The sequence below is a fragment of the Staurois parvus genome, unplaced genomic scaffold (genome assembly GCF_062004578.1).
Source record: "Staurois parvus isolate SC_StPar_1 unplaced genomic scaffold, SC_StPar_1.0 ptg000287l, whole genome shotgun sequence".
Taxonomy (NCBI): domain Eukaryota; kingdom Metazoa; phylum Chordata; class Amphibia; order Anura; family Ranidae; genus Staurois; species Staurois parvus.
Window position 1 is genome coordinate 20,630,857 of NW_028318083.1, and position 13,775 is coordinate 20,644,631.

At 38.6% G+C, this 13,775-nt stretch overlaps 1 protein-coding gene across 2 annotated transcripts in view; it reads left to right on the forward strand.

Moving 5' to 3' along the window:
• Positions 1-13,775, forward strand: part of DTNBP1 (dystrobrevin binding protein 1) — a 179,409-nt gene that overhangs the window by 162,416 nt on the left and 3,218 nt on the right. Inside the window, exon 10 of one of the 2 annotated variants that reach the window (XM_089682294.1) lies at positions 4,149-4,446. The exons of the other annotated variant lie outside the window; for it this stretch is intronic. Coding sequence (XP_089538420.1) covers positions 4,149-4,243 — 95 coding nt within the window. The 3' untranslated portion in view covers positions 4,244-4,446. Of the gene's footprint in view, positions 1-4,148; positions 4,447-13,775 lie in introns of those variants that run through there. 2 annotated transcript variants of the gene reach the window in all.

Here is a 13,775-nt window from a genome sequence, read left to right on the forward strand (position 1 = left end):
TCAAAGGAGGCGAGCGCATATTGAGATCATAATAAGAAGTCACTTGGAATAAAGATTTGTTCATTTTTGAATTTGTCACGTTTATACTGATCAATTTTTTTTTTTTTTATTTATTGCAATGGTCACTTATTATTCGGATATAATTTGTTTCACGCTAACACAAAGGACTTTATCACTAATGTATATTTTTTTGAAAGATAATTGTTTTATTACATGTTATAATAGTTTTAGGAGCGCGGCACTATTGTTTGTAATTTTATTTATACACATTGAGTAAGTGTTTTTTGTGCTGACGCACCTTGTCAAACGGAAGTAGTGGCTCACAAGTTTTTTTAAAAAAACACCCTTTTTAAAATGATGTACCTCTCTCTGGAGTCTATACCTCTTAATACAAGAAAGGATTTTGCTCGCTTTAGAAACCGCAGCTTGGCATTGCATGTCATTATTAAGCTTATGATCTACCAGAACCCCCAGATCCTTCTCCACCATTGATTCCCCCAGTTGTACCCCCCCAGTATGTATGATGCATACATATTCTTAGCCCCCAAGTGCATAACCTTACATTTATCAACATTAAACCTCATTTGCCACATAGTTATCCAATTAAACAGTGCATTGAGGTCGGCTTGTAAATTGGAGACATCCTGTAAGGACGTTATTTCACTGCACAGCTTGGTGTCATCTGCAAAGACTGAAATGGGATTTATAATCCCAGACCCTATATTGTTTATAAATATATTAATAAGTAAGGGTCCCAACACTGAACCTTGGGGTACACCACTGACAACCCTAAACCATTCAGAGTATGAATCATTAACCACTACTCTCTGAATATGATCTTTTAGCCAGTTTTCTATCCATTTACATACGGATTTTTCCAAGCCTGTAGACTTTACCTTCCACGTTAGCCATGTGTGGGGAATGGTGTCAAACGCTTTTGCAAAACCAGTTCTGCCAAGAAGAGTGGACAAATATTGCAAAGTCTAGATGTGCAAAGTTTGTAGAGACATATCCCAACAGGCTAAAGGCTGTAAATAAAGCAAAAGGCGGTTCAACAAAATAGTGACACAATGGGTGATTTTGTTTTATTTTTTTTCCTGACTTGTTGGTGTTCTTTATTTCACTTGGATATTATAAGTTAAGTAAATAAACCTGGATAAAACAAAAACAGCTGGATAAAACAAAAACAATGTCTGTCTTTATTTTGGGCTGCAAAGCAACAGAAGGTGATTACTTTAAAAGGGGGTGATTCTTTTCTATACCCACTGTTTGTGGGCTCATACCCTAATGAAATGCTAAATCAGCTGGTACATGGAAATTATAAGATGGCTAAAATACTGCTTTGTGATATTGTCTGAAATACAAATGCCCTACTTAAAAAATAGGCTTTTTAGAACTTGTTGTAAAATCCTTTTCCTGTGTTCATTGGAGACCACAGTTCTGCTTTAGATCACTACCTACTGAGAGGCACCTCAACAGGCAAGCAAAAATAATCCTGACCAACCATCTTAAAAGGAGAATATACAGGTCAGGAAAAATATCACTTGAAAACATTATGCCTAAAACTGGTGCTGCCTCATCCACCTTGTAAAACACAGTGAATGCATAAACTGGCAAACAAGTGGCCCCTTGGTTTACTCAGTAGACTTTTGTCAAAGGGGCCAGACCAACATTTGTTGGTGGAATGGTGCCAACCTTCTACAGGCATTATTTGGGTATATTGACAGCCAGTTCTCCCAACTGTCAGAATACATTAGCCCAACAGGAGGAATTCAACTATCCACCTGTTTGAATGGAGGTATCTGTCAGATTCATTTTGTTCAGCCCTCAGGCTGAATGAAAAAAATTTGTTAGTGTATGGCCAGCTTTATTGTGTGTTTTACATATAGGAGGCAAATAGGCAATAGCTGAGCTAAGTCTGTAGAATGTGTCTATGTACATTTATTGTACAGTTGTGTTCAAAATAATAGCAGTGTGTTGAAAAAAGTGAATAAAGCTCAAAATCCTTCTAATAGCTTTTATTTCCATACACACAAATGCATTGGGAACACTACACATTCTATTCCAAATCAAAACATGAAGAAAAATATATCACATTTGTGTTGTTCCTCTAAAAACAATTGAAGAAAAGTGAATATCAGACGGTTCAAAAATATAGCAGTGTTTGTATTCTTCTTTACAAACTCAAACATTCACTATATAAACTGAAAAATGTTTGAAGATTTTGCTTTCCTTTGAATCACTTAATGAATATTTAGTTGTATAAGCACTGTTTCTGAGAACTGCTGTACATCTGTGTTGCATGGAGTCAACCAACTTCTGGCACCTGTGAACAGGTATTCCAGCCCAGGATGACTGGACTACATTCCACAGTTTTTCTCTATTTCTTGGTTTTGCCTCAGAAACTGCATTTTTGGTGTCACCCCACAAGTTTTCTATTGGATTAAGATCCGGGAATTGGGCTGGCCACTCCATAACGTCAATCTTGTTGGTCTGGAACCAAGATGTTTCACATTTACTGGTGTGTTTGGGGTCGTTGTCTTGTTTGAACACCCGTTTCAAGGGCATTTCCTCTTCAGCATAAGGCAGCATGACCTCTTCAAGTATTCTGATGTATTCAAACTGATCCATGATCCCTGGTATGCGATAAATAGGTCCAACACCGTAGTATGAGAAATATCCCCATATCATGATGCTTGTGCAACCATGCTTCACTGTCTTCACAGTGTACTGTGGCTTGAATTCAGTGTTTGGGGGTCGTCTGACAAACTGTCTCCGGCCACTAGACCCAAAAAGAACAATCTTACTTTCATCAGTCCACAAAATGTTGCACCATTTCTCTTTAGGTGGGACTTTGCGGGGGCTTCTTGTAGATAGCTTGGCTTCACATAGGCGTCTTCTAATTGTAACAGTACTCACAGGAAACTTTAGACCTTCTTTGATTTTCCTGGAGCTGATTGTTGGCTGAGTCCTTGCCATTTTGGCTATTCTTCTATCCATTCGAATGGTAGTTTTTCGCTTTCTTCCACGTCTTTCAGGTTTGGTTGCCATTTTAAAGCATTTGCGATCATTTTAGCTGAGCAGCCTAGCATTTTCTGCACTTCTTTATATGTTTTCCCCTCTCCAATCAACTTTTTAATCAAGGTACGCTGTTCTTCTGAACAATGTCTGGAACAACCTGTTTTCCTCAGAATTTCAGAGAGAAATGCACTGTAACTAGCATGTACAACATTTGCTGCCTTTCTTCCTTAAATAAGGGCAATAATTGCCACCTGTTTTTCAAAGAATGAATGACCTCACTAATAGAACTCCACACTGCTATTATTTTGAACATGCCCCTTTCAATTAGTGATTCAATTACACAGAATCAGTAGCATGCATGTCATGACTGTTGGGTCTGTTGGATTTCTATTACTCTACTATACCTGCTAGTAAATTATTTGCCATGTAGAAATATCATTTCTACCAAAAACAGTGATTGATCAGGTTAGTGATGTCTGACTGCTATTATTTTGAACACAACTGTATATACTTACTATGTGTTTTATATAAGTTAGGCAGGCAAGAATTGGGCTGTGCTTATAGGGAGTTATCTTGGTACGTTTACTATATACACTGTACACTTATTATGTTCACTTACAAAGTGTTTTTTTTATGTGATAGGCAGAAGTTGTGCTGTGTTTTTTAGAAGATGTATTTTCACTGTATATACTTGTTACATTGTGGAGGAGATTTATTAAAACTGAAGAGTGAAAAATCTGATGCAGCTCTGCATAGAATTCAGTCAGCTTCCAGGTTTTATTGTCAAAGCTTAATTGAACAAGCTGAAGTTAGAAACTGATTACCTACCATGCACAGCTACATCAGATTCTGAGTGATCTAGTTTTAGTTAATATCCCCCTTGTGTGTTCTATATGAGATAGCCAAGTTGTATTTTTACTGTGTATAATTACTATAGGTTCTACTGAAATAGGCTGAGGTTTTGCTGTGTTTTAGATGTAATTTTTACTGTGTATACTTACTATGTGTTTTATATGAGTTAGTCAGGAAGAAATTGGGCTGTGCTTGTAGGACGTGTCTGTACTTTTCCTGTCTTCGCTATGTGTTTGGTATAATTTTTTAAGGCAGGAATTGTGCTGTGCTTGTAGGAAGTGTTTTTCAAAAGTATCATTGTGTGGATCATCGGCACTTGATGTTGAAGAAAAAGGGTAGACCCATTTTGAGCAGGAAATGTGATGAATGAGCCAGACTTTCTGCTACTTGTCACCAGAAGTTGCCTGGACATCTACAATAATAGACTGAAGACTACAGCTAGAACTATGAAGTTGTTTACTTTATTAATATTATTTTTTTTTTTTACTAAAAACGGTCAAAGATTGTTGAAATGTTTATAGCATATTCTGAGTTTTTTGTTAATGATAAATACAATAAAATGTTTAAACCACAGCCACTACTAGAGCTCCTCAGTGTATTTTCAATTACCTCTTCAAAAGTTCCTATGGGTGCAATGCAGGCATGATCAGAGAAGACTGAAAAATGTTTGGCCTGGGAACGACCAAACACTACTAAATACACTTTCTCAGTGGAAATAGCCTTACCTGTGTCACTCTTTTTTTAAAGCTTTATGCCAATGACTGGCGCACTACTCTTTAGGCACTGCAGGGAGATGAGCACTTCCTGGGTGAAATGTATGTTTATTACATGTCCTTTTATAGTGCCATCAGTTTATGCAGTGCTTCACATATTGTACATTCACATCAGTTCCTGCCTTCAAGGAGCTTACAATCCGATGTCCCCAACTCGCAGTCATACATACACAGGTTAGGGCCTATTTCTATGTCTTCGGAATGTGGGAGGAAACTGGAGTATTTGGAGGAAACTGGAGTATTTGGAGGAAACCCATGCAGGCACAGGGAGAACATGCAAACACTGTGCAGGTAGTGCGTGGATGGAATTTGACCGACGACCCTAGTGCTGACAGGCGGAGGTATTAACCACTTAGCCACTGTGCTAGTGAAATCAGCATACAAGGAATTACATTTGATCCTGTTGCTTTTCTTTTTCATGATCTTCCTGCAGCCAGTGATTGCATGTTTCTGTGTACCGTTAGCCCCAAACCCCGATTCCCTGAATGTTACTGGCTGTCATGTAACTAAGCAGAACTCAATGAAGGCCCCAACCAACTTCACTCACTTCGATTCTGTGCAGTTACTAGGTAGAACAGCACTTAAAAATGTTCAAGCAGACATGCACATACAAATGCTGATGCACATTATCAGCTACCCAGGACCCAAACCATAATGCCCAAACTAGAATATAGAGACAGGCTGAAAAAATTTGCCCACATTGGTCTGTATAACATAGACACTATATAGAGGAACTGAACTCTGGAAGCTGTGCTTTAAAAAGCACAGGCAGAAGGAAAAACACCAGTCACCAGTATTGCCTATAATCTCAATGCATTTGCTCTTTTACCCATAACAGAATATGATGCTTTGTTCTGAATGGTGTCTCTGTGCAAAGGCATCCATTTTTGTAGAGGCAGGGATTTTCTTCCCCATTTCAGAGCCTTCAACAAAGAAAACAGTGAGCAGTAAAGTAGCAATATCACCAATATCACTCCACATTTACTGAAACCAGCAGTCAGAGGCAGTAGAACCTTCGATCTTACACTGCAGATATACAGCTATGAGGCTGTAAGTAAGTATGCACCAAAATTTCAGCTACTGAAACATATCGCCCGAAATAAGCTCTATCGGCATTTTGCCAATAGGAAAAATTTAGCCGATACAGGTGCCAATACTGGGGACTATGTGTACTGCAGATGTGAGGGGGAGGGCAGGGGTGGCAGAGAAAGGCAGGAGAGGAGCAGTGTATACAGTGAGGGAGCAGTGTATATAGAGAGGTTCCCTCACTGGCTGTCATTATATGTCAGTGCCAGTTTTTAAATGCAATTGCCGGGGGGGGTTTTTTCTTCACTATAGCTCAGAAAATCATCTGTCACTTTCCCAGAGCTAAAGGAAACAAATTTCTTTTTAGTTTCTTTCCCGAGCTAAAAGAAACAAAGTTTTATTCATTCTCTGGGCTATGGTGTATGGTATACACTGCTCCTCTCCTTCCCCCTCCTTGCACACACTTTTTTTTCTTTTCATTTGAGGACAATCCGGGTAGGAAAACTTATTTTTCACAGTCTGCTAGTGTTAGGATAACGAGCGCTGATATCTTGCACCAACAGGAGTGACCAGTTCGATGTAGGTGTATTGAAGGAAACTTAAACCAGACTGTTGATGAATAAAATAAGATGTATTAATAATGGTGCAAAAACCCACCAACACCAGCAAACAGAATACACAGCAAAGATGAAAATATAGTATATGTGAACAGTAAACCAAGTGACAAAATACCTAACAAGCAACCTAACTATATATAATACAGGAGATACAAGGGATGACTTTCCCAGCAGCCAGCATCAGTTGGTGACTAGCTACTGGGATCTGCTTGCTATTGGGAGACACCTGCTGGTGGAAACCAAAACTACACCTTTCATCTCTGGGAACCACAGTGCAGCCAGCAGGTGATTCAGCAGGTGACAGCTGGTATCCATGTGTCTTTAAATGGATACATGATATTATTGTATAATCTTAATTTGTTTTTGTTTTTTTCAGGTTCATTATACTGTTAATAAATATGTTGCAATGAGAGAGACTGCATTGAGTATTATTTTTTTTATTACAGATATCTATTCCTTAACATTTGGACTATTCTACCCTTTGTATTCTTGTTGAAACCCAAAACAATATCACAAACTAAAAAATGTATGCACATAAATATTGTATTAGACGATGTAGTGATTGGGCAGGCACTGGTTAGGGGTGTTAGCAGTGATGAGGTCAGTAAAAGACTACCTTGTGACTGGCACGCTGCATGCTCCCTGGCAAGATACTGCAGAGGGAGGAGAAATGTAGTATGTGGGGGATCCTGGACAGGGAGGCGAAAGTCAGTAGAAAGGGAATGCTATAGGTAGAGAAGATGAATACAATATGGAAAACTGAAGGCCGGGGAAAGGAGCAGGTGGATAAGAGGGGCAATAATGGGTTGGGGTGCTGGGAGTGAAGTATGCATATTTTTAAATCTATGGGAAAGGTGTGCGCTATTGCAAAGATACCTGCATACAGTGTGATCCCTACTGGCAACACCCACATAGCGCCATGTATTTTGGCTCTCATTTTATGAGTATGCACCACACTTTGCTGCACACTTTATATATTTATGCAGCCTAAACTGCACAATTGAAAAATCAGTTTATAGCCAACTACAATGATGCAAAATGGGAGACACAATTAATATCAGAAATTACCGCAACACTCCACTCTATTAGAAAGCAACATAAACCTAATGTCAGTTTCTAATATTTTGATATAAATGGCTTTCAGTGCTTGAGAATACATGAGAAAGTAATTACCAAGGTCTTCATTTCATTATTTTTTACGTTAACAGGGCTGAGTGCTGTGGAATATTGGTGTTTTATAGTTACTTTTTTACTTGTCTCTACTTTAATTATGTACATGCTGTTTTGTCCTTTTGTGGTGTTGGCTAAAGTAAGAGGTCACAGAAATACACATGAAATGTAAATCTTTTGTACACATGAACAGGCAAAATACCTCCTTACAGATGTAATCAGCAGCTAGTGAATGAGTTTGGTTTTAATGGCTATGAAGGTGGTTACGAAATAACCTTCACTTTGCCATCACTGAGTTTATCTGCCTCAGCCAATTCTTTAATTATACTTTAGCTAGCTTTATTCATTATTATGACTTGAAGCTCATATCACATTAGTAAGGGATTTGTGCAGAAATCAGGAACAATTTTTTGAGATTCAGATTGTTTTTAAACTGTCAAAATGAAAGCAAGAATTGAGTTGTTGAAGCTGAGCCCTGAACGTGTCTCCTTTTGACTGAACTTATCTATGTGTACAGCTCTCCGTTCTGCCATAGCTGGCTGGCTATGGGATGAACAAACCTGGGGCAGAAGCAGCCTGTGCATAGCTTGCAGTATATGTTGTTTCTTTCTCTCCTCAGACTTCAGCTTCAGACTACATCAGTGTTTGCAGCAGTACAGGATTTATATCCTGTAGTGTAATATGACAACAATATGGCAATAGCAGCATTTCAAATTCAGGACATTTTATAACAGCAGTAAATTGAGATATCGTATGATATCCACATACGGTATGCATACATATTATTATGATAAACTAGAATACGGGCTGGTTTAGTACTGGATACCACATCTTAGATTAATAGTAACCAAAGGCAAGAATAGGGAAGAAGACTTAAAGGTATCCAACAATAGGCGATATGTTTAAAATTAAATTTTTATTTACATATTATACTTAACACAATAAAAAAAGTGTGTTCACAGTTATAATTCCATAATTCATAAATTCAATTTGTGAGTGCCTTCATTAACATTTTAATATGTTCATATAATAATTAGTACATGTGTGGAAGGTTTTCTGTTGACTGAATGATTGCAGCACCAACAGGGTATGGAAAAAAGCAGAAGAACATACTACATTATAAACAGCATACATGTATACTGTTTACATGCAACTTTTAACAGGAACATTACTTGCCAAGCATCTCGGGGGCAAGCTCTGGAATAGTGTCAAGAAGGGGGATATAGGGAGTGGACAGCTAAAATATTGATTAAAAGCCACAGAGTATAATATACAATATATCCAAGTAATTCCTATAAGAAAAAGGGAAAAAAAAAGAAAGAAAAAAAAAATATAAGATATATATATATAATTTTATTATGTACAGTGGGTATAGAAAAGAATCACCCCCCTTTAAAATTATCGCATGTTGTTGCTTTGCAGCCTGAAATGAAGATAGACACAGTTTTTGTTTTATCCAGCTGTATTTATAACATCCAACATGTAAAAAAAAAATTTTAAACAATCGAAAACAGAATCACGGAGTAGGAAAAAGGATTACCCCCCTCCTAGAAATGACCTGTAAACTCAATCATGTGTAGCTAATCACCTTCTTAACGGCGCACAAAGCCATTTTACTTTCAATTGTGATTCTTTGTGGTCATTTTGATGAGCTCAGCATGAAAAGAGCTTTTCTGGAGCATTTCAGTCCCTGGTAGTGCAACTGAAGCAAGCAATCAACTATGGGTGGCAAATCACTGTCAAAAGATCTCCCGGATGTTGTGGACAGGCACAAGTCAGGAGATGGATACAAAACATTTTCAAAGGCTTTATCAATGCCTAGAAGCACAAGAAGTGGAAGGTATTTGGTAGAGCATAGACTCTCCCTGGATCAGGACATCCAAACTGGATGAAAGAGCTAGGAGGAAACTGATCCGAGAAGCTACAAGGGGCCTACAGCAACTCTGAAGCAGTTGCAGGAATTTATGACATAGAATGGTCATTGTGTGCATGTGAAAACAATATCACAAATGTGGCTTATATGGGAGGGTTGCAAAAAAAATGCCACACCTCAACAAAAAGGCCACATGGAATCATGACTGAGCTTTGCCACCTTGAAGATTCTGAGGCCACATGGAAAAAAGGTGTTATGGTCAGATGAGACTAAAATTGAATTATTTAGCCTCAACACTAAACAATATGTCTGGCAGAAATCCAATACAGCTAACCATACAAATAACACCATTCCTACAGTAAAGCATGGAGATGATAATATCCTGTTATAGGTGTTTTTTTTACTGCAGTAGGGACTGGAGCACTTGTCAGGACAGAAGGATAAATAGATGGGGCAAAATACCATCAAACAGGAAAATCTGCTGCCTTCTGCCAGGAAGTTGTCAGTAGGAAGGAGGTTATTCCAACATGACAATGACCCAAACCACACAGCAAAAATGACTACACCGTGATTGAATGAGAAATGGGTGAATGTCTTTGCATGGTCTAGTCAGAGCCTAGACCTAAACCCCATTGAAAATCTGTGGAGTGACTTGAAGACTGCAGTCCACAAACGGTCACCATCAAGTTTAACTGAACTTGAGCAGTTCTGTAAAGAAGAGTGGGCAAATATTGCAAAGTCTAGATGTGCAAAGTTAGTAGAGACATATCCCAACAGGCTAAAGGTTGTAACTAAAGCAAAAGGTGGTTCCACAAAATGCAAAATCACAAGGGGGTGATTCTTTTTCCAACTCAGTTATTCTGTTTTTGAATTAAAAAAAAACAATTCTGACATGTTGGTGTTATATCTTTCACTTGGATGTTATCAGTTGTACTGAGTAACTATAGCTTGATAAAACAAAAACTGTGTTTATCTTTATTTCAGGCTGCAAAGCAACAAAAGGTGATTACTTTAAAATAAGTTAATCATACAAGAAAATTCCAAAATCATCAAAATTGTAAATGTTTGGTCAAAAGAAGGCCAGGCAGCAATGAGGGAGGGTAAAAAATGTAATAAACGTTTTGCACATATATATATATATATATATATATATATATATATATATAATATATGTGATTATAGATTGTTTGCTGTCTCTTTAGGATATGTAGTATCCTATTCTGATTTCATAAATTATTCGCTCGAATTATCACCCAATAACAGCCAGACATCAGATGGAGCACCCAAAAGTATGGCAGTTCTTAAAATAATAGATTAATAAATAGATGGACCAATCCCCCCGAATCTAAAACAAAACAGGTCTGGCACCCATGTAAATTAAATTTATGATAGGAAATACTTAGCCCATAACCAAACAGTACTGCCATGACCTAGGTCCTGCAGTGTGCATACGTAGAAACCAAAGCCGCACACTTACTATGGTAGTGAATGGCAAAGGATATCATGGGGCAGTGTCCTGGTGGCGTACAGTTGCAAGAAAAAGTATGTGAACCCCTTGGGATTACGTGGAGTTTTGCATGAATTGGGCATAAAATGTGCTCTGAACGTCATCTAAGTCACAACAATAGAAGAACACAGTCTGCTGAACATAATACTACACAAACATTAGACTTTGCTATGGTGTAATTGCACATAACATGTAAACATTCACAGTGCAGGGAGGAAAAAGTATGTGAAGCCCTAGCTTAATGACTTCTCCCAGAGCTAATTGGAGCCAGGAGTGAGCCAACCTTGACTCCAATCAGTGTGATGATATTGGATGTGTTGCTGACAGCTGTCCTGCCCTTAAAAGACACACACCTGTTTTGGGTTTACTGGTTTCGAGAAGCACTGTCTGATGTGAACCATGCCTCGCAGAAAAGAGCTCTCAGAAGACCTACGATCAAGAATTGTTGACTTGCATGAAGCTGGAAAGGGTTACAAAAGTATCTCCAAAAGCCTTGATGTTCATGTGTCCACGGTAAGACAGACTGTCTACAAATGGAGAAAGTTTAGCATTCTTGCTACTCTCCCTAGGCGTGGTCGTCCTGTAAAAATGACTGCAAGAGCACAGCGCAGAATGCTGCATGAGGTAAAGAAGAATCCCAGAGTGTCAGCTAAAGACCTACAGAAATCTCTGGCACATGCTAACATTTTTATTGACACATCTACAATAAGGAAAACATTAAACAAGAATGGAGTACATTAGAGGACACCACGGATGAAGCCATTGCTGTCCAAAAAGAATTTTGCAGCACGTTTGAAGTTTGCAAAAGAGCACCTGGATGTTCCACAGCACTACTGGCAAAATATACTGTGGACAGATGAAACCAAGATTGAGTTGTTTGGGAAGAACACACAACACTATGTGTGGAGAAAAAAAGACACAGCACACCAACATCAAAACCTCATCCCCACTGTAAAACATGGCGGAGGGAACTTCATGGTTTGGAGCTGCTTTGCTGCCTCAGGGCCTGGACGGATTGTTGTCATTGATGGGAAAATGAATTCCAGAGTTTATCAAGACATTTTGCAGGAAAACGTACGACCATCTGTCCGCCAACTGAAGCTCCGCAGAGGATGGGTGATGCAACAGGACAATGACCCAAAGCATACAATTAATTCAACAAAACAATGGCTGCAACAGCACAGAATACGCCTTCTGGAGTGGCCCAGTCAGAGTCCTGACCTCAACCCGATTGAAATGCTGTGGCATGACCTTAAGAGAGCAATTCACACCAGACATCCCAAGAATATTGCTACACTGAAACAGTTTTGTGAAGAGGAGTGGTCCAAAATTACTCCAGATCGTTGTGCAGGTCTGATCTGCAACTACAGGAAACGTTTGGTTGAGGTTATTGCTGCCAAAGGAGGGTCAACCACTTATTAAGTCCAAAGGTTCACATACTTTTTCCTCCCTGCACTGTGAATGTTTATATGTTATGTGCAATTAAACCATGGCAACATCCAATGTTTGTGTAGTATTATGTTCAGCAGACTGTGTTCTTCTATTGTTGTGACTTAGATGACATTCAGAGCACATTTTATGCCCAATTCATGCAAAACTCCACGTAATCCCAAGGGGTTCACATACTTTTTCTTGCAACTGTATGCTGTCAATCCATAGTAGGGGTGTAACCACAAACATGCAGTACACCTGAGACTCATATAAGATTTCGTTCTCATATCAGACCTTACATGTGTGCTGTTTATAATGTATGTTTTATTATAGAATATCACTTCAGTTGTGCTCCCAAGGAGCAGAATTCTTTTTCTAGGAAATGTGTCGAATAGAGAGCTACTGTTTTCCACTTCCAGTTGGTGTTGAAATCACTCAGTTAAAACAACCTACCACATGGTGTAATTATTATAAAAATATTAGAAAGTTATTCAACGGAATGGCAGAATAAAAACTAGGAGTGTAAAATGACTCTTAAAATTAGGTTATAAAATATGGAATTATAACTGTGAACACCCTTCTTCTGTTGTGTTAAGTAAAATGTAATTTTAAACATATTAAAAGTCCACCCTCCTATTCTTGTCTTTGTGTACATACTTTAACACTTTTCTTCCATCTTTTTTCTTTTCTGCTATCACCATCACATTTGTGTGTTCTCTGTCTGGTCTGTATGCAAATTCAGTCTGCCTCAGAGTCCCTGCTCCTCCAGATTGGAATACACCCATCATTAGAATTATTGGCACCTGCCCGGGGGTCCGCATTCTTTTGTGTGGGTGGTGCAGGTGCACAGATTTTTGTGCAGATCCGTAGTGGCACTACCCGCACATATGTGAACTTAGTCTGTAAGCAGAGTAAGCGCTATCTGCTATAGTAAAGGGGCAAGGAAGTACACTCTAAGACAGTCCATCTCCGCCAGTGTTCTGTGCAACCCCAGTGTTCCTCCAGATATCACTAACTGACCTCCTATTTATTAGTGTCTGCACAGAGCCAAAGTCTCATGGCAGAGTGACACCAGAGGTGTGTTTAGCTGTCTGTGAGGATGACATTCAGAACAATGACCCTGAATGTAATGGGGCTGCTCTAAGGTTTGAACAAGAATTTCTCTTATAAACAGATATATACAGTGGGGATCGAAAGTTTGGGCACCCCAGCTAAAAATTTGTATTAATGTGCATAAAGAAGCCAAGGAAAGATGGAAAAATCTCCAAAAGGCATCAAATTACAGATTAGACATTCTTATAATATGTCAACAAAAGTTAGATTTTATTTCCATCATTTACACTTTCAAAATAACAGAAAACAAAAAAATGGCGTCTGCAAAAGTTTGGGCACCCTGCAGAGTTAATATCTTGTACTGCCCCCTTTGGCAAGTATCACAGCTTGTAAACGCTTTTTGTAGCCAGCCAAGAGTCTTTCAATTCTTGTTTGAGGTATCTTTGCCCATT